This window comes from Oncorhynchus gorbuscha, linkage group LG13, assembly GCF_021184085.1.
Source record: "Oncorhynchus gorbuscha isolate QuinsamMale2020 ecotype Even-year linkage group LG13, OgorEven_v1.0, whole genome shotgun sequence".
NCBI classification, from domain to species: domain Eukaryota; kingdom Metazoa; phylum Chordata; class Actinopteri; order Salmoniformes; family Salmonidae; genus Oncorhynchus; species Oncorhynchus gorbuscha.
This window is the reverse complement of record NC_060185.1, coordinates 38,069,390-38,090,912: the sequence shown is the minus strand read 5'-3', so window position 1 is coordinate 38,090,912 and position 21,523 is coordinate 38,069,390. Positions and strand designations below refer to the sequence as shown.

At 43.0% G+C, this 21,523-nt stretch overlaps 2 protein-coding genes across 9 annotated transcripts in view; one reads left to right on the top strand and one right to left on the bottom strand.

The window, feature by feature from the left end:
• The window catches only part of LOC123992838 (neurobeachin-like), a 342,421-nt gene that overhangs the window by 125,280 nt on the left and 195,618 nt on the right, over window positions 1–21,523 (bottom strand). For all 8 annotated transcript variants that reach the window (XM_046294393.1, XM_046294395.1, XM_046294397.1 and 5 more), the window contains one exon: window positions 11,469–11,605. In XM_046294393.1, the coding sequence (XP_046150349.1) occupies window positions 11,469–11,605 (137 nt within the window). The remainder of the gene's footprint in view (window positions 1–11,468; window positions 11,606–21,523) is intronic.
• On the top strand, window positions 8,210–10,557 carry LOC123992839 (putative nucleotidyltransferase MAB21L1). The gene has a single exon (XM_046294402.1). The coding sequence runs from the start codon at window positions 8,631–8,633 to the stop codon at window positions 9,708–9,710; it is 1,080 nt and encodes a 359-aa protein (XP_046150358.1). The 5' UTR covers window positions 8,210–8,630; the 3' UTR covers window positions 9,711–10,557.

Below are 21,523 nucleotides of genomic sequence, written 5' to 3'. Positions count from 1 at the left end.
TTTTGTGGGTTTGCTCTGTCTGGATTATGTGGACTGGATTGTCCTTGAGGAGCTTTTTTTGTACTTTTTCCTTGCTTAATCCCAAATCATATCATGGTAGGCTTTAACCCTCTCTCTCTCCATATAATGGGAGGCTTTAACCCCCTCTCTATCCATATAATGGTAGGCTTTAACCCCCTCTCTATCCAAATAATGGTAGGCTTTAACCCCCTCTCTATCCATATAATGGGAGGCTTTAACCCCCTCTCTATCCATATAATGGGAGGCTTTAACCCTCTCTCTCTCCATATAATGGGAGGCTTTAACCCTCTCTCTCTCAATATAATGGTAGGCTTTAACCCTCTCTCTCTCCATATAATGGGAGGCTTTAACCCTCTCTCTCTCCATATAATGGGAGGCTTTAACCCCCTCTCTATCCATATAATGGGAGGCTTTAACCCCCTCTCTATCCATATAATGGGAGGCTTTAACCCCCTCTCTATCCATATAATGGGAGGCTTTAACCCTCTCTCTCTCCATATAATGGGAGGCTTTAACCCTCTCTCCATATAATGGTAGGCTTTAACCCTCTCTCTCTCCATATAATGGGAGGCTTTAACCCTCTCTCTCTCCATATAATGGGAGGCTTTAACCCCCTCTCTATCCATATAATGGGAGGCTTTAACCCTCTCTCTCTCCATATAATGGGAGGCTTTAACCCTCTCTCTCTCCATATAATGGGAGGCTTTAACCCTCTCTCTCTCCATATAATGGTAGGCTTTAACCCTCTCTCTCTCCATATAATGGTAGGCTTTAACCCTCTCTCTCTCCATATAATGGTAGGGTTTAACCCTCTCTCTCCATATAATGGGAGGCTTTAACACTACTCTCTCTCTCTCCATATAATGGTAGGCTTTAAACACCTCTCTCTCTATCCAAATAATGGTAGGCTTTAACCTTACTCTCTCCATATAATGGTAGGCTTTAACCCTCTCTCTCTCTCTCCATATAATGGTAGGCTTTAACCCTCTCTCTCTCTCTCTCTCATTATAATGGTAGGCTTTAACCCTCTCTCTCTCTCTCATTATAATGGTAGGCTTTAACCCTCTCTCCTCTTATAATGGTAGCCTTTTTACCTCGCTCTCTCCACATAATGGTAGGCTTTAACCCTCTCTCTCTCCATATAATGGTAGGCTTTAACCCTCTCTCTCTCCATATAATGGTAGGCATTAACCCTACTCTCTCTCTCTCTCTCTCTCTCATCATATTATGGTAGGCATTAACACCAACTCTCTCTCTCTCTACATATTATGGTAGGCCTTAAACCTACTCTCTCTCCTCCTCTCCTCTCTCTCCCCCTGTCACTACAATCTGCATAGAGAGACATTTGTCATCATTAGCTGGGCACTGACAGTTGGCACCCAGCTTTTCACATCTCCACCACGGGCAATTACGAACCCTTCAGGCCTTATTTGGGTAACATGGCCTAATTTCATCATGGGCCCAGCCACCAGCATTTCATTACAACACAATCCTCTTTTATCCCTCCCTTTGTCTTTGTTTTCTGCTGCTCTGCTGTGTGCTCTTATACTGGAAACACATGGCGTTGAAGGGAGAGAAGGGCTGTGCAATTAATGTGAGATTCATAATGGGCTCCTGCGCTGCAGTAAAGATGCTCTGGTGGAGTATCACAGGGTAACACAGGGTCAGTGGGCCCATGATTACAGTGTCCACCTTTAGACAGGAGAGGAGACGTCTCCTACACATGAAGATTAATCACTCTGCCTCTGTTGCTTTGTTGCCTTCCACTCCGTAATAGGGAGGAGGAAGGTGCCTCCTCATGTTTGTTCTTATATATACATATATTACACTGTGTACAAAACATTAGGAACACCTTCCCTTTTCCATGTCATAGACTGACCAGGTGAATCCAGGTGAAAGCTATGATCCCTTATTGATGTCACTTGTAAAATCACCTTCATCCCTATAAATGAAGGGTAGGAGCCAGGTTAAAGAAGGATTTTTAAGCCTTGAGACAATAGAGACATGGATTGTGTATGTGTGCCTTTGAACGTGGTATGGTAGTAGGTGCCAGGCGAACAGGTTTGAGTGTGTCAAGAACTGGAACGCTGTTGGGTTGAGATGGTTTGGGATGAGCTGGACCACAGAGTGAAGGAAAAGCAGCCAACAAATGCTCAACATGTGTTTGAACTCCTTCATGTCTGTTGGAAAAGTATTCCTCATGAAGCTGGTTGAGAGAATGCCATGAGTTTGCAAAGCTGTCATCAAGGCAAAGGGTGGCTACTTTGAAGAATCTCAATTATATTTAGATTTGTTTAACACTGTTTTGGTTACTACATGATTCCTTATGTGTTATTTAATGGTTCTGATGTCTTCACTATTTTTATACAATCTAGAAAATAGTAAAAATAAAGAAAATCCCTGGAATGAGTAGGTGTCCAAATGTTTGACTGGTACTGTATATATATATATTGCATTACAAAAACAAACATGAGGTGGCATCTTTCCTCTCTCTGGCAAAACAGACTGGAGATTATATTATAAACTAGTCTACATCAAACCACAAGCCTTAACAATGCTGCTGCTCTAACAACAAACCACAAGCCTTAACAATGCTGCTGCTCTAACAACAAACCACAAGCCTTTACAATGCTGTTGCTCTAACAACAAACCACAAGTCTTTACAATGCTGCTGCTCTAACAACAAACCACAAGCCTTAACAATGCTGCTGCTCTAACAACAAACCACAAGCCTTAACAATGCTGATGCTCTAACAACAAACCACAACTCTTTACAATGCTGCTGCTCTAACGACATACCACAAGCCTTTACAATGCTGCTGCTCTAACGACATACCACAAGCCTTTACAATGCTGCAGCAGAGATATTAACAGATAACAGCATAATAACGTAGCAGGACACAGCTCCCATCTCTTACTAATACCTTAACACTGTTATGTACAACAGATAGAGAGTTTATCTGTGTGATTATACAGACAGGGGCAGCCACAGACTGCATCACAAATGGCACCCTATTCCCTATGTAGTGCACATATAGAAAATACCATGGACCCTGGTCAAAAGTAGTACACGATAGAGAGAATAGGGTGCCATTTGAGATGCAACCATAACCTAAGCATTTCTACACAGTAATGCCATGGGCTCATACTTAAACAGAAAAATGTATGATCGTTCACAGAATGTTATCCACTTTTTAAAATGGCATACCTCTAATAATACCTCTCATTTTCTGTGTTATTATGCAAAGCCGTGTCGGCAAATGAAACAAAATTATATTTAATTATATTAATGCAAAATTGATGCAAATAAATGCGTGTCATTAATCAGAAAGGCTGACAAGCATTCCATATTGAGGAGAGGAGGGAGGCGGGTGGTGGAGGTGCTGAGATAATTCATTCATTTTCATAATTTCCCCTGTTCTTCTCTCTCTTCTCTCTCTCGCCCTCCCTCTTTCTCTCCTCCTCTCTCCTCCTCTGTCACGGAAATACACACCAAAGTTCTGTTATTCTGATGTGTTTTCTGTAACCCCACCAGGCTGTAGCCTGATGGTCTGTAGTATATGAGACCTAGCCTGGGCCCTAGCTGATCACGAGAAGGTCCTTCAGAGCCTCTGGCTGTGTTGTCCCGTCTCCTTACTACTCACACAGAGAGGCTGCTGACACGAGGGCTCTGTCTCAATCCGTCTCTATGCAACATCTAGCATCCTTTGTCCTTGTTTCCTCCTAAATCATATTGAAGGTCCAAGGTCCCTCCCCTCTGACCTTTTTCTCCAATGTGTTTTGAGAAGGATGCGAGGTCAGAGGATGTGAGGAATCAAGGAAATATGAATTGAGAAAGAGCCGGGAGGGAGGAGTCAAACACAGGGAGGCTGCTGACACGAGGAGGGGGTATAACAGATGAAGAAAGGGGGGTCAGAGATCCAGAGGGGGCCGAGGTGGAGGAAGGATCCAGAGGGTGGAAGACACAAGGCCCAGAAATTAACGGGCTACCCCACAGAGACACCATATTGTCTGGAATAATGATATTCAGATTATTAAAAACCCCAATGACAATGTCATTTTGAGATTAATACATTTTGTGGGGGGACATGTCAAAGTGAGTCCCCATCCCGAGCGGGTTAAGTGTATTATTTATCCCAGTGTGAGGCCTAATGCTGATCACACATGTCTTAAATGCCACCCTCTTAATCTGAGTCTTATTGCACTGCCACTCCATTAGAGACTGTTGGTATAATCTGGATTTGATTTGGTGACTGAACCTCTCCTTGGCTGCCTTCCATCCCCAGTCTTCTATAATGTACAGAGAGATAGACGACAGAATAACATGGATGACCCTATTTGTCATGTTCTAAAAGGATTATCAATAGAGAGACACACTGACTATTAATATCCTCAATTAGTTGACTTTAATGGGCACATTATGAGATGCTGTTATTACTATTGAGACATTTAAATTGTTAATATGGTCTTGGATTAATTTGGTCTGTCTTAATAAAATTAATATTATCCTGGTTTTAGCTGGTGTACTGTACATTTATAAAAACTGTATTTTTATATCGTAAATGTTTACACTGTCTGGGGCGATGGATTTGTGGCATCAAAAAATGTATGTTATATTGTCAATTTAGACTTGTAATTGTCAAACTGAAAAATCTCATGTCCAGTTTCAGGCCGTGTGTGTGTGTGCGTGATAAACTATGGTGTCATCACAAAGCCATTTCAGCTATTAGACAAGAACTGTTGACCCCCATTTCAGACCACTGACAGGAGGATCAGTCTTACTAAAAGAAAGAGAAAAATGAAGAATGGAGGGGGAAAGGAGAAGTGCCGTAAAAACAAAGAAGCCTTCTACACAAAGAAGCCTGGGTCACATGGTAGGAAGTAGAAGTCATTGTATTGATTTACACAATCATACATAAAGCTGGAGGGTCAGAGACCGGACTGATGTTATTCTGGGTCAGAATAGAAAAAGGCCCCATACTAGAGTCATGCATTGGGCTGTGTGGTCAGAAATAGGTTCTATTGAAATTAGGCCGGGTCAGAGATAGACGCTAACCCTTATCTGCTATAGTGGATCTAACACAGAGACCATAGAGGATAGTATAGACCTGAGTAGAGTAGAACAGGTTGTTAGTTTAGATCTATAGTAGAGTAGACCAGATTGCTATATAGTGTAGATTTGTGTAGAGTAGACCAGGGGTGTGCAATGTTTAATTCACACACAAACGTACCTCAAAGGCTGTTGAACATTGCACACTGTTTTGGGGAAACGTGTCATTCAGTACAAACCAGTCACCTCAGGTTGTTAGATCAACATGAATATTTACATAGCAAATGCTGAACAGAACTGAGATCTGTGTAGAGTAGTCCAGGTTGTTACATGTAGATCTCAGGTTGTTAGATCTAAACATGAATATTTACATGTAGATCTGTGTAGAGTAGTCCAGGTTGTTAGATCTAAACATGAACATTTACATGTAGATCTGTGTAGAGTAGTCCAGGTTGTTACATGTAGATCTGTGTAGAGTAGTCCAGGTTGTTAGATCTAAGCAGCCACATGCTTTAGATTAAAGAGGTGATAATCCTGAAGAAAAGCCCCTCCCCTATCACGTAGAGGGATGGCCAGCCTCATGGCCACACACAAACTTGGAGTTGGAAGTAGACTGTAGACTAGTCTGGCTCTAATAAAGGCCATGTATACACATGCTGATCTACAGACAGAGAGAGAGACAGAGAGACAGAGACAGAGAGAGACAGAGAGAGAGAGAGAGAGAGAGAGAGAGAGAGAGAGAGAGAGAGAGAGAGAGAGAGAGAGAGAGAGAGAGAGAGAGAGAGAGAGAGAGAGAGAGAGAGAGAGAGAGACAGAGAGAGAGAGAGAGAGAGAGAGAGAGAGAGAGAGAGAGAGAGAGAGAGAGAGAGAGAGAGAGAGAGAGAGAGAGAGAGAGAGAGAGAGAGAGAGAGAGAGAGAGAGAGAGAGAGAGAGAGAGAGAGAGAGAGAGAGAGAGAGAGAGAAGGTGCAGGTTTTCCTCCTATCTCTCTCCACATGAAACCAGTATAGAATGTCCTACAATCGCAAAACACTCCATGAAAGTGACTAAGAAAAATCTCCACTGGGAAGTGGTAGCTAGTGCCTAGTTTTGTCAATATCTAACCCAAAACGATTTCTGTTGACTATCAATCTAAAATAATAATTAAGGTTATGAATATAATAAACTATATTTCACACTTAATTTGAATTCATATTTTCGTAGTAGACCTTTTGATGGGCCTAGAGTAATGATGTGTTATCTTGGCACGGTCTATACCAGCACACCCATGTGTTGTCATATCTGTAATACCTGCCTGGTAACAGTGGGACATTAATTATGATTAGCCAGGATGATTACTACTTTTAAAGCTAAAGATGGCTCCGAGATAGGGAGTTGATTCGGTGATAACTACAGTGATTGTTCAGTGATTTGGTGTGGGGGAAGGACTTGTTAACTGTGCAGAAATGTGCAGCAACTTCGTCTGCATAAAACTATCTAGTCTACTGGTGTTGTGCATAAATGTGTATTGCTTCCATTGAGGTCTTGATAACATAATAATCTGTTTTATATTAGTAATACGATTGGAATAGTTAAGTATTTTTGTCGTACTAACATGAATATTGTAGACCTAGCCTATGTTGTGTTGCCTATGTAGGCCTCATTTATTTCTGATGAAAATACTAGGCCTACTCAAGTCAATTTTTTAATATAGGCTAAAATAATTATCATAATAATAATAATGATAAAGTATAGTTTTATTTTCGTTGCTATTGTTTAATATTGTTTAATTTGTTCTATCGTCATATTCGTGATAATTGTAAACACTGCTCACACAACACTCACCTAGAATGATGCCTACAATGTACAACATCAATCATTTGTAACGGCCTGCTTATGAAAACCGTGTGTTCACAATCTGTTTTTTTGCATACAAAACGGCCTTATACAATATTGTGAAATAAAAAATGATCGGAATTGCGTATTTCAACGAACTAACAAGATGCTTGCAATAAAACATTTACCAATGCTGAAAAATAATACATATTGGAAATATTTTAAAATCCCTACACATGTATAGATTACAGTCTTACAACACAGTGGTATAGCTAAAGGAAATATCTATGCCATCTTAATTTTTCTCCACTGATAAGATGAGTGTCCTACTTAATTTGACAAGTTCATCCTTCAATTAATGAGGAATAGTAGGCCTATTTCATACATTAAAATAACGAAAAATATTTACATTCAAATTCAAAAACTTCTTAATTGAAAGGTAGGCCTGAAGATGTATTTTATTGCGTTGAATAGCCTATACATCGACACTGTAAGAAAAAACAATGAACTTCTAAAGGGATTTGTACCTTTATGTTATCATTAGCCTATTTATGCTGGAAAACTGGGGAAATGAACCGGTCCACTATTTTTAACTACTACAATGTTCCAGGCATACATGCATTATTGTAAAAAATAACCCGCGTGTGATTTCACAGGCCTAATAAATATACAATAGCCTAGCCTACTGATATGCCGAAGACGTAAATCCATCTAATATAGGTTATTTCAACCTGTAGTAGGATATTTTTTTCTCCGGACACTGCATTCCAAATTCCTGTTGAATAGATTTAGCATAGCGAATCGTCTGTCAAAGCAACAAAATAAAAGAAAAGACATAACCCCACGCACCGACTGTCATCAAATCTGTCATTCAGGCGTCGTGTCTAATATTAGATCAGCTACCATCCTTAGGCTGTGGTCAATACAGTAAAATAAAAAACGAAAATCTGAGAAAGCAAGAATAATAAACACGGGAAAAATGCTACTTAATAAAATATTTTATTCCAAAACAAATAAATAAGATAAACATTTGCATATGTTATAGCCTACCTACTGTAGCATACAAACAAGCAGTCTAAAATGAGCAGTTGAAGAAAATCCGTTTAAATGTCAAAAAGACTTCCTGAAAGTGGGATGTTTTTTCTCTAGCCAATGCGTAGGTGGACTTCCGATCCTCGACATTACTACCTTTAGTTTAAAGTTTGTATAAAACCCGGGAATTAATTTGCGTTCGATAAACTGGAGGCGGTGACGAATCAGATGGCGATTGGACATCCTCGTTCCTAACCCTCCCTTTATAATTTCCCGAAGAGCGTCCGGGCTGTTAAACACAGAAAGACTCAGCCGCCTCCACAACGCCCTCACACATACACACACAGACTGCACCGCGCACTTTCGCATGTGGATCCATAACTACAGCAGTGATTAGAGTTAACAAAAACAACAAAGAGGTTGTTTTGACTACTGACGTGAGGGCGTGTAATATGGACTTTTGATAATTATTCGCAAATCGAAGGACATACTTTTTCAACTGCAGTCCATTGCAAAAGCTTATGATTTAGACCAGCGAGGTTATTACGCATGTGCCCAAACTAGCAAGAGGCTGGGTTGGGTCTTGTGGAACACATTTTTTTTCTTTTTAATAGCGTTCTTTCTTCTCTAAAATTGGCTCCCGTACAAACAGCCGCGTTGGATCCGTCGGCTTACTGCGAGACTCCGGTCTACAACCCGGATCTCTGCCCTAACATGATAGCCGCCCAGGCCAAGCTGGTGTACCACCTCAACAAATACTACCAGGAGAAATGTCAATCTCGGAAAGCGGCCATCTCCAAGACCATCCGGGAGGTGTGCAAGGTGGTCTCGGACGTCTTGAAGGAGGTGGAGGTGCAGGAGCCCCGATTCATCAGCTCTCTCAACGAGATGGACAACCGCTTCGAGGGGCTAGAGGTCATCTCCCCCACGGAGTTCGAGGTGGTGCTCTACCTCAACCAGATGGGGGTGTTTAACTTCGTGGATGATGGGTCTCTGCCGGGCTGCGCCGTGCTCAAGCTAAGCGACGGCCGCAAGAGGAGCATGTCTCTCTGGGTAGAATTCATCACTGCCTCCGGGTACCTCTCTGCGCGCAAGATCCGCTCCAGATTTCAGACCCTAGTGGCGCAGGCAGTGGATAAATGCAGCTATAGAGATGTTGTCAAAATGGTGTCAGACACCAGCGAGGTGAAGTTACGCATCAGAGACAGATACATCGTTCAGATCACCCCGGCTTTCAAATGCACCGGGATCTGGCCCCGCAGCGCAGCGCACTGGCCCCTACCGCACATCCCCTGGCCGGGGCCCAACAGGGTAGCCGAGGTAAAGGCCGAGGGATTCAACCTTCTCTCTAAAGAGTGCTACTCGTTGAACGGAAAACAAAGTTCGGCAGAGAGCGACGCCTGGGTCCTGCAGTTCGGCGAGGCCGAGAACCGCCTACTCCTGGGAGGCTGCAGGAAGAAATGTCTGTCGGTCCTCAAGACGTTACGGGACCGGCACCTCGAGCTGCCTGGGACGCCCCTCAACAACTACCACATGAAGACTCTGGTTTCTTATGAGTGTGAAAAACATCCACGGGAGTCTGACTGGGACGAGAACAACCTCGGGGACCGTTTGAACGGGATTCTATTGCAGCTTATTTCGTGTTTACAGTGCAGGAGGTGTCCCCATTACTTCCTGCCTACTCTAGACCTGTTCCAGGGGAAACCTCATTCTGCTCTAGAAAATGCAGCCAAACAGACCTGGCGACTGGCGAGAGAGATTCTGACCAACCCCAAAAGCTTGGAGAAACTCTGAGGTAAATGCGTGTTATAGTAAAGGAGGGTCAGTGATAGGCCTGGTGATGTATCAAAGGACTATGGACAGAAATGATCACTGCACCCCTGTTTTAGTCACGGTCTTGTAAAATGTGACTATCCTCTGACGATGAAGACGTTTACTCTGAGATCATTTTTATTACATTTAGTCAAATATGACCCTTCTCTTAATTCTATTCTGCGATGTCCTAATTTAGGAGCAAATTGTACCATCAATCCACATTCAAGGTTAGGTTACAATGCAGTGTTAATCTTTCGTTATTTCTCTCCATGCCCACGGTAATCTAAATCGTTTATTTGCTTAAATGCTTTAAAATAAAGCCCCCATACAAGCCTTGAACAAAATAACTGTACAATTTCTACTGTAAATACATTCATAGGTTGTGATTCCAGTGGTCTGAAATTGTGAATGTTGTTCTGTGACATGTAAACTTAAGAGCTCAATTCCACCTTTTAAAGTAAAACGCCTGAACATTTTTTTTATTTGGTAGAAAATAAATTAGAACGTTAATTTCAGTGATAGTCTGCTGTATCTGTTGTCGGTGGACATTTTCACATTTTGAAAGTTTACATTGTTGGTATTATCTGTTACGTTAAAAAAAACATTCCATAAACATACTTGAATTCCTATTTAAAGTATACTCGATCATTTTTGTTTGTACCTTGATAACATGATAAAACCTGAAAATAAGAATATATATATAAATACAGTCTAATTGAAAAGAAAAAAATGCACTTGAAATACACTGGATTATAACATTTGTGATCTGATTTTTTATTCCTGTCTCTGATTTAATTTAAAGAGTTAATAAAAACGAGCTATGTAATATTTGTGTCCCAATCATGATTAATGAAATGTATAACTTGTATTTTTTTTAATCACATACAGATATATTTATTATCGGCACCATACATTGGTATTTTATAGGCCTAGTGTTTAACCCATTTTAAATTACGCAAATATAGTTTGTCATATCTCTATTAGTTCCGGCTAAAGGCCTATCCTACATATTGTATCTATAGGGTTGTCTATGTTATAATAATAGGCTGTCTAATTAAACGCGTTTTATCGGCTTAAGGCTGTTGGGGAAAACATGTATGAGAGGTACGGTTGGGGTTAACCATTAGGCCTATATTTCTAATATACAGTCCACACGAAGACTGCGCAAAATCCGTTGTTTTGAACCCGTAGTTGAGCAAATGTCGAGGTTACAACGTTAGGGTTAGCCTAATAGTGCAACTGTTATCCCATGTCCATACACAGTCGCCATATTTATAAACAAGGATAATGTTGGTCTAAAATCGAACCGATATCGTAGGCTCTCGTTCGATGACATAGGTTTACAGGTTTTGAGGGGATCCTAATATCAATACATTTGTAAAATATTGTAGGCCAGGTTCTCTGCAGGTGGAGCCTCGCGCGCGTGTAAGCCTAGGCAGCCTTAAGGCTCGTCTACATTCTGGGAATCAAAATGGCACACGGTTCCAATTAGATCACATTTTCTAAAATGCTCCACAATCTCCCAATGTTTGAATTGTTGCACATGTGTGAACCTGGATATATATTTTTTTTACATCTCTAAATCCCAATTTGTGTCTTGCAAAATAAAGGAACATGGGCTTTCTGCGGGCCCAGCCTAAACATGAACATGAATCAGTAAAGTGAACTTGAATGTGAACAAAAGCTTGTGGGGTAATCGCATATCAAACAGAAAGGGAACGTGGCGGTTGGACTTACCGTGGAGTCAAGCAGTTTGAAGGAGGGGTCATCCTCGTCCACTTCGAAATATATCTCGGTCGTCGTGATGGAGAGCATCCCTCGTGCGACTATTACCGGGGCCACGAGCTGGGCCGGGGTGCTGAGGACCACTGGGCCTATAATGTGTAATACACGGTGTATCAGATATAAGGACAAACAATGTATGGTCTTAAACAATTCCTAACAAATAATTAGATTTATTTGATAGTGAATTATTATCAAATTTCAGTCTACTTCGATTTAGTCAGAGAAGATATTGAGACGATTTAATGTATAGGATGCAAATTCCACAATTTCTTCTTAATTTGGACACATGCACGGTTCTTAATTAACATGGTAACAGGTTTTCATTCAGTCATTATTTTTGATGCAAACTCGTATTACTCGTTCAGGTTAAATACAGGACAAGGCTCCATTATGGGTTGCACTCTGGAGGGTATAACATAGGTTACTTTGAACCAAATCGTTATTCGGCCTATTCAACAAGCATTTAGGCCTATATACATTCTATGCTTTCAAAACTATATGACGCTAATTTACACAAGTAATAACCATTTTAACTGAAGGCGCGTGCGGTGCAATAGGGCCAGCAGAGTCATATGGCCTATCAGAACTAAACCAGAGATGGAGGAGCGCTTGCCAATATGATGACAGGTCACTTATATGGTATTATTATTCATATTTCCATACTAATATTTTTCCTAACAATTTTAACAGTTACAATAACGACACAGGGGCCACTAAATGAGAGATACAACACCACGCCAAACTACTGTTACAATATGCATAGCATCCTAAACTAATCACATGCTTTTGAAAAACCTTTGAGGGAAAATGAAAGCGCATATATTTGTGCTGACAATATCTGTTTAGTATTTATTTACGATGGTATTTTGACCCCTGACCAGCAGACGGGATCACATGCAATCTCTCTGTTTCCACCCATCTTCCTCCGCATCTCCATCTCTCCTCCTGTCCTCTCCTCTCCCTCCATCCTCCATGTTCTATTTGGATCTGTATCGCTGAGGCGCGCGGCTCCAGTGATTTGTCTCGAGCTCAAATGAAAGCTTTTGAAATTGGGATATTTATCGATCGCGTGAACTCCAAAGAGCCACTTTAATGTCTCATCAATCTTAATATTGTGGTCCTCAACCAATTATGCCCGATACTGTTGCGAGATTACAAGTGGATTTTGGTTTCAATTCCCTGGGCTCTCTTTCATTGTGCTAACAGAGCGCTCAGGAATAGTGGAATCGGCTTTCCTACTCTTTCTCTCTGCCTGCCCTAGCTGCCTGTAATAAATTATGCCTGTATTAAACTGATCTTATCTGATTACACTATCACCGTTTAGCATGTGCTTTACAAACTGTAATAAACATGCAATATCCCGGGTCTAATGACGTTGCAGTTGTAGGCTATCGTAGGCCTATGGAAACATATAGCCCTAATATGCCCCACAACATATTAATGAATAGATAATACACAATGCACTGACATATAATGTATAACCTATCATAAATACCTACATATAATATATTATATAATATATAATAAATACCTACTGCGATATGCTCACAGAATAGAAAGCAATGCTTTTGCAAAATAAACGAAACGTGATCAAAACATGACTTATTATTCTAATACTCATATTTATCACTGTCATGGCCATTTATTAGCCTATGTACTTATCTTGTAATGACACTTGTTCTTAATGTTGTTTCCACATTTAGACACATATTAAACCCGCCCCATGTTAGACTACATTTGAATAGAGAATTCGGCCGACGTCTCAGTAAACCGACAGATATTGTTTTACAGTCGATGCTGTTGCAATAGATTCTCATCAATCTGAAGGGTTTGTCTTTATGCAACATAAACTCTCTATTCCAAGACCTCTAGTCTACTCCCCCTCAGAGAGAAAGAGAATAATAAGACGTTGGCGGGTACGAGAACCATTGTGTTGTGGCCTAAAGGGACTCTGGTACAGAGAGAGACAATACAGCCTTAATCCACTGGATCCACCGCGCTACAGGGACGGGATTAAGCTGTAATCCCTCTAGGGATACTCCATAATTCGGAGTTAGTATTAAAACGTTTACACAACAATAATAATAAATAATACAGGTTTCCATATGCCAAAAGGACTGGATTCCGTTAATACGTGAGCTATAACGCTATATCTTTGAAACGGTTTTCTTCGAATTTCCTTTAGAAAAAGTTATAGTAGTAATAATAATAATAATAATAATATATTATATATTAACACACACACACCCAGTCCGTTTACGAAGATGGTCTTCAAAATAATATTTCAGAAACATTTAAATTGTACACGGGGCAAATGATTAAATTTCTAGCAAAAATAATTCCAGTTATAATATTCCATTACATAGTCCTAGGTTCTTGGTGTTATAGTTATATTTTGTCTGTACTCTAGGCTTGAATGTCTACGGGGCTGGTAAAACTGTTAAACAGTCTGGTCTGATGAAGACAGTCACAGTGATGTCACTGCTGCACTGCTACACAAGGCATTCTGGGTAGTGTCATAATTAAAACAGATAATTCTCCCAAAATCCCGAATGCCCAACATGCCTCTCAAAGGCTTGAATAAGTCTAAGATGTACCTTTATAGGGCACTCTTTTTTTTTACCAGGGCACATAGGCCATTAGGGTGTCATTAGGGAATCAGCCTAAAACAGTTCCATTTATTGTCATATATGCAAGAAAGATTATAGTAGTAATTTCCTAAACATGTAATGTAATTCAAAACATCCTGAGCAGTGCACTTTTTTATGCGGTTATGTCTAAGTATTTATGACAATATTATCTTGCACTCATAAGGCTAATTATTACCCATGTAAGGGCTAAAATGATGCCAGAGAGCGAGAGAGAGACAGAGAGCGACAGAGACAGAGAGAGATATGATAATGGTGCACTCCACTCGTTAGGTCATGATAATGTCTCCTTGAAAGAGTACAGCCTGTCTTTGACTCGTCCATTCAAAGGTCTGTCAGTTAAGATCATTAATATCTCAAGCAAAACAGTAAACAGCCACTATCAAAACACCTCTCCTCTCCTCTCCTCTCCTCTCCTCTCCTCTCCTCTCCTCTCCTCTCCTCTCCTCTCCTCTCCTCTCCTCTCCTCTCCTCTCCTCTCCTCTCCTCTCCTCTCCTCTCCTCTCCTCTCCTCTCCTCTCCTCTCGAGTTGGGTTACAGATGAGTAGACAAAAGGAGTGTGTTGATGCCAGTGAGAGCAGACGGTGTTGCCAGTGTTCAGGGGGAGTGAAACTAATCATGGGTTTGGTAACCACAGGGCAGGCCCCGCCCGGCCCCATAGCTAGCTGGGCCCAGGGTAAGCCACGCCCCCTCTGGCAGCAGACACTGACCTGATGGTTGGTTGGCAGGAGGAGAGAGAGAGAGGAGGAAGAGGAGGAGAGAGAAAGAGATATGGGGAGAGACAGAGTGAGAGGGCAAGAGAGAGAAAGATAAAGAAAGAAAGGCTGTCAACACACAGGGAGGATCTCCCACTTAGACTGCTCAGGGCAGAGAGAGATAGAGTATAGATATAGAGCACACAGACTGTAGCATATAGATATAGAGTACATAGACAGAACACTACATAATGTCCAGCACTTCTGAATTGTCAGTCTGAGATAGCTAGGACTCCCCTGTCGGTCAGAATGTGAACATACCTTTAACTTTACCATGATGCAATATTTGAAAAAATTGTAAATGTTTTTGAAGAGTTTTTGAATGTTCCAAAAATAAATGTTTTGTCCAACATTTTTAATAATGTTGGAATTGATAATATGTTCTAAATGATGTACATATAAAGAAAGTTTCCATTTAGAATTTTCTGTACTCGTAACTGGTCCAGCTGATTTTGGATGGTGTTTTTGTTTTTGTTTCTTTTGCCATTTTAATTGAAAACAATCACTAAGGTACTTCATTTTTACCCAGAAATTATTTGATATTGAGATAAAAATATCTGCATTGGACTTTTAAAGGGCAGTACATTTTCATTAAATAAACACAGAATGATTTATTAGACATACAGCAATGATTTAAAAATACAATTACAAAGACTGCATCGGGGCTTTAAGGACAATACCGCTCACAGCCACTACTTAAAAGTCTGTGAGCTTGACAGGGGAGGCACAGCAACCAGATTCTCTCTCCCTCAGTCCATTTGCTGCTTTATAATCCTTGTGATTGGAACATAGTAAACGTTTCAGGAATTTATGATGGCTGCCAGGATCCACTATTGTATTCCAGTAAAACGCTTGCATCAGGCATAAAACCACCACAGCGCTTGCTGCTCTTATTTCATGCACCAGTTGTTTGCAGCGTTCAGGCAGTGTATCAGACTGTTGAACAGCTCCTCTTGATCTATTTTCACAACCAGACTGAACTCTGGATAACTATACCTTGTGAGGCTGAGGCAATTATACCTAAAGCAGCAGAAAGCACAGTTCTGACTGGAGTGTTTGGCCCACAGAGCTGGAGCCTGGTGCCATATAACCAGGAGGTGGGTTGGAGAACATTATGAGAACACTGTGAGAACACTATGAGAACACTAAAACACTATAAGGGGGTTTGGATAACTCTATTGTTAGCAGAGACATTCCTGACTGGGCAGAGTCAGACCAATAAGGTATTTAAATAACCTAAGCTACTCAGCAGAAATAACTGTCAAATGTTTTAATGAAGACAATAAATATTACAGTTATGATTATAACTACTGTTCCCTGTAGGAGGAAACCTGCAGTAACATAGAAACGGTGTACTTGCGTGCTGTCACAGCAACCCGAGGCTCAAACCTACAGGAAACAGTGGTAACCCTGATAATGTACACTTTACACACTGCTGCAGCCCAAGGCTCAAACATGCAGGGAACTGTGGTAACCCGGACAAATGCACAACCTGCGCGGTGCCTAACACCAACTTCTGGACCCAGCCATAAGAACACTATGAGCCACACTAGGAGCAGGTAGAAGGTATTTGGGGAACCCCAACACGCTGCAGCACAGATATCACCAATCGTCATGCCCCTGAACAATGCCCAAGAAGCTGCCACAACCCTAGTGGAGTTAGCACGCACACCGCTAGGGAACCCTTCTCCTTTGCTGTCATTTGTCAGGGAGATAGCCAATGAGAAAATGTTGCTTGGAAATCGCACTACAGAGGTGGATTAGCGAAACAACCAAAAAGTTGGTCACAAACGTGGATATCCTTGGTCCTATCCATATGTGCGTAAAGCGTGCACCGGACACAGGCCATACAAACTCCGTTGTTCACTGAAAGCAAACAAAGGAGGTGAGAAAAGGAACAGCTAGAAAGCCAGGGACCTGTAAGACATAAGCATAACCTTGGGAGCAAAAGCTGCATTAGGAGGTAACATCACTTTAGAGTTGCTAGGCACGAATTCCAAACAGGAAGCGTGTACTGATAGTGAGTGGAGATCGCCAACGTGTTTGGCAGACTCTAAGGTCATGAGCAGGGCAGTCATGTAGGAAAGGACCTTCAGGTCCACAGACTTGAATCATCCAAACGGAGGCTCACACAGAGCATCCAGGACCAAAGCCAGGTTGCAGGTCTATGCCACAGGCTTAGAAACCAGTCTGAGCCGACGCACGCCTTTCAGAAACCGCACCACCTCGTAGAGGGCACATCTGCCGACTGTATAGTCGTAATAACATTCAAGAATAAACCCATAGCTGTCAAATTCAACCTTTCAGGGACCAAACCCACAGATCCCCTATCTGTGGTCGTTGGTGCAAAACTCTCCGGTGTGTCTGGGACAATAGATCCCGATGACATGGAACCCTCAATGGCCCCCCCCCCCCCAACAAGTGGATGATCTCCGAGAACCAGGGTTGTCTGGGCCAACGTAGAGCCACCAGAATCAACAACAGACTTTCCTGACGGACACTCTGCTCAGTGGCTTGAATCAGGTCCGCCGGAGCAAACACATAGAGAAGGGTCCGGGGCCACTGATACGCCAAAGCATCTGTTCCCAATGGAGTGCCCAGATCCCTCATCGAGAAGAACAGATGACAATGCAAGTTTTCTTGTGATGCATAAAGATCTCTGTCAGCACTGCAGAACTGGCCCAATATCTCGGCAACCACCTAGGGGTGTAGTCTCCACTCCGTAGAGATAGGACCCCCCTGGAAATTTGATCTGCACCCATGTTGAGAAGATATGTCACCCTGAGCAACAGGAAATGCACACTGCTCCAATGAGCAGATAACAGACAGATTTAGAAGAGAGAGAGAGACCGCGTCCTCCCTTGCCTGTTGATGTACACCACCCCCGTCTTGTTGTCGGACGTTACCAACACATGCTGGCCCTCCAACATCAGGAAGGAAACGCCTCAACACTAGTAAAACAGTCAGTATCTCTAAGTAATTGATATGCCGTGCCCTTTGAATTGTTGACCAAATTCCTATTTTCGAGCAACCTACACAGTTCTCCCCATCCCAACAGGGATGCATCTGTTGTGAACACCCTGTGGGAAACTACCCAGCCCATGAGAACCCCTTGCAACAGCAGTCACGGGTCCCTCCAAGGAGTCAACATCCTTAGGCACAATGGGGATACCTTGACAAACGATGGCAGTGGCAACTACCCAGCTCTAAAATTGATGCATCAACAGAAGTCCCAGAGGCACCACAGCTATCATAGAGGCCATCAGACCCACTAACTGTATGCCCGAGCGAAAAGGCATAGAGTGCCCCAGCTGAATCCGTGCCAGAAAGAACCAGAATGCGACCCTCCTCTGTTGGGACAAAACGCACAATTCAGAAATGAGTCCAGAACCAGACCCAGAAACTGAACCCGCTAGTGAATTCATAGTGAATCACAAGTTTTCTTGTAATTCACTATGAACTCCAAAGACTGAATATGGGAAACCAGTGTGGCAGTGTAGAACCCCACCTGTTCCCTCAACTCTGCTATGACCGTCCAATCATCCAGATTGGCCAAAAATCTGATCCTCTGGCATTGCACCCCGTGCCAAAGCCACCTTCACCACCATAGAAAAAGGGCTGGGGTGATAGGGATCTCTCAAGACAGCTACTAGGACCTCGGGGACCGTAGGCACAAGGACGCCACGAAAAGTATGACGCACAGCGAACTGCAGACCGTACATCCTCGTCACCGTCCTCATCACACATGGTGAAACAGCGCGTGCCTGCCACTGGATGGAGCACGCTACCAGTCTCCCATACATTATTCCCTGAAGAGGCAGAGCACCAGCAAGAAGGATGGTAAGTTGGTGGTTGAAGATATCCCTCTAGTGGTGTGGGGGCTGTGCTTTGGCAAAGTGGGTGGGGTTATATCCTTCCTGTTTGGCCCTGTCCGGGGGTGTCCTCGGATGGGGCCACAGTGTCTCCTGACCCCTCCTGTCTCAGCCTCCAGTATTTATGCTGCAGTAGTTTGTGTCGGGGGCTAGGGTCAGTTTGTTATATCTGGAGTACTTCTCCTGTCCTATTCGGTGTCCTGTGTGAATCTAAGTGTGCGTTCTCTAATTCTCTCCTTCTTTCTTTCTCTCTCTCGGAGGACCTGAGCCCTTGGACCATGCCCCAGGACTACCTGACATGATGACTCCTTGCTGTCCCCAGTCCACCTGGCCATGCTGCTGCTCCAGTTTCAACTGACCTGAGCCCTAGGACCATGCCCCAGGACTACCTGACATGATGACTCCTTGCTGTCCCCAGTCCACCTGGCCATGCTGCTGCTCCAGTTTCAACTGACCTGAGCCCTAGGACCATGCCCCAGGACTACCTGACATGATGACTCCTTGCTGTCCCCAGTCCACCTGGCCATGCTGCTGCTCCAGTTTCAACTGTTCTGCCTTACTATTATTTGACCATGCTGGTCATTTATGAACATTTGAACATCTTGGCCATGTTCTGTTATTTACATTTAAGTAATTTAGCAGACGCTCTTATCCAGAGCGACTTACAAATTGGTGCATTCACCTTATGACATCCAGTGGAACAGTCACTTTACAATAGTGCATCTAAATCTTAAAGGGGGGGGGGTGAGAAGGATTACTTATCCTATCCTAGGTATTCCTTAAAGAGGTGGGGTTTCAGGTGTCTCCGGAAGGTGGTGATTGACTCCGCTGTCCTGGCGTCGTGAGGGAGTTTGTTCCACCATTGGGGGGCCAGAGCAGCGAACAGTTTTGACTGTTATAATCTCCACCCGGCACAGCCAGAAGAGGACTGGCCACCCCACATATGCTCTCTCTAATTCTCTCTTTCTTTCTCTCTCTCGGAGGACCTGAGCCCAAGGAACGTGCCCCAGGACGACCTGACATGATGACTCCTTGCTGTCCCCAGTCCACCTGACTGTGCTGCTGCTCCAGTTTCAACTGTTCTGCCTTATTATTATTCGACCATGCTAGTCATTTATGAACATTTGAACATCTTGGCCATGTTCTGTTATAATCTCCACCCGGCACAGCCAGAAGAGGACTGGCCACCCCACATAGCCTGGTTCCTCTCTAGGTTTCTTCCTAGGTTTTGGCCTTTCTAGGGAGTTTTTCCTAGCCACCATGCGTCTACACCTGCATTGCTTGCTGTTTGGGGTTTTAGGCTGGGTTTCTGTACAGCACTTTGAGATATCAGCTGATGTACGAAGGGCTATATAAATACATTTGATTTGATTTGACCAGCACTGTTTTTTCGGAAGCACCATGTTAGGATTAGCACCCTTGTTATCCTCTGGAATAAGTAACTTGCAAGCTTTCAATCCATTGGGCATGTGCAAATGAGCCGAGTCTCCTCTAAACCTTCTACATTCATGAATTTGCCATAACCTGGTAGCACCAGCCTTGCTGAATGAGGTGAATACCAGGTCGTCTGTAGCTCATCTGCAAAATCTTTAAATAGGGGTAAGCAACACTTCACCGCTGCAGGGACAGGAGGTAAATACCTTCCCCAAAACCTGGAGTAACTCTGCTGCAGGGGAGAAGACGGCCAATCCACCCCAGGTGATCTGCAGCCCTACAAACACAGCTTTGTCAAATGCACATTAACCACTAATGATTCACTCTCCCCTGCCGAACTGATCCGACATCCGATTCACGCTGAAAACCCTCCAGAGCCAACCAGGGATAGTATATCATCCCCGGAATCCGGACTCTGAACACTGACAGAAAAACCAGAATGAGCCTCACTCTGCTGGGATGACACCCCTCTCAACTCCGACCACCGCTGCTGCTCTCTCCTGGCCTCAGACAACCCCATTTCCAAGGTTACTTCACCTGAAGACCCTTCGCCAGCAACCCCAATCTTTCCCACAAAGTCAGTCCAATGACATTGGTGCGGCTTGGTTGGGCTGTGTATCGGAGGACGCATGACTTTCAACCTTCGTCTCTCCCGAGCCCGTATGGGAGTTGTAGCGATGAGACAATATAGTAGCTACTAAAACAATTGGATACCATGAAATTGGGGACGGGGTAAGATTAAATTAAAAGAAAAAAATAAAGAAAAAGGGCCCAAAATTGCAACATCTAGGGGGACGAGCACTCTCTACCCACTAACAGACACCTAGGTTGGCGCTGAATCTCGTGGTCTTTATGTGCTTGAAAAGCAAATTGCGTGACACGTTCTGCCTTCAGGCGAGCTTTAGAGCCCTGGTATTCTAGCCAGGAAGGCGGGGCTTCTGAGGGTGGGCTCGACATTCAGTTTCCTTCAGGTTAATATGATTAGTTGTTGACTCCCCAAGTATGTTATACCGAGTGACTGACTGAAAGGGAACTAAGGTTTAACATTAAACTGGCCAGGACTGGACGGGAGGTTCATTCGCTGCATTATTAACCACACGACTGCTTTATCTCTACATCCATCCAGTCTGTACTGCTATACCCCTACATCCATCCAGTCTGTACTGCTATACCCCTACATCCATCCAGTCTGTACTGCTCTACCTCAACATCCATCCAGCCTGTACTGCTATACCCCCACATCCATCCAGTCTGTACTGCTATACCCCTACATCCATCCAGTCTGTACTGCTCTACCT

Coding starts and splice junctions, on each gene's coding strand:
- LOC123992839 (XM_046294402.1), top strand. CDS start 8,631: ATGATAGCCGCCCAGGCCAAGCTGGTGTACCACCTCAACAAATACTAC.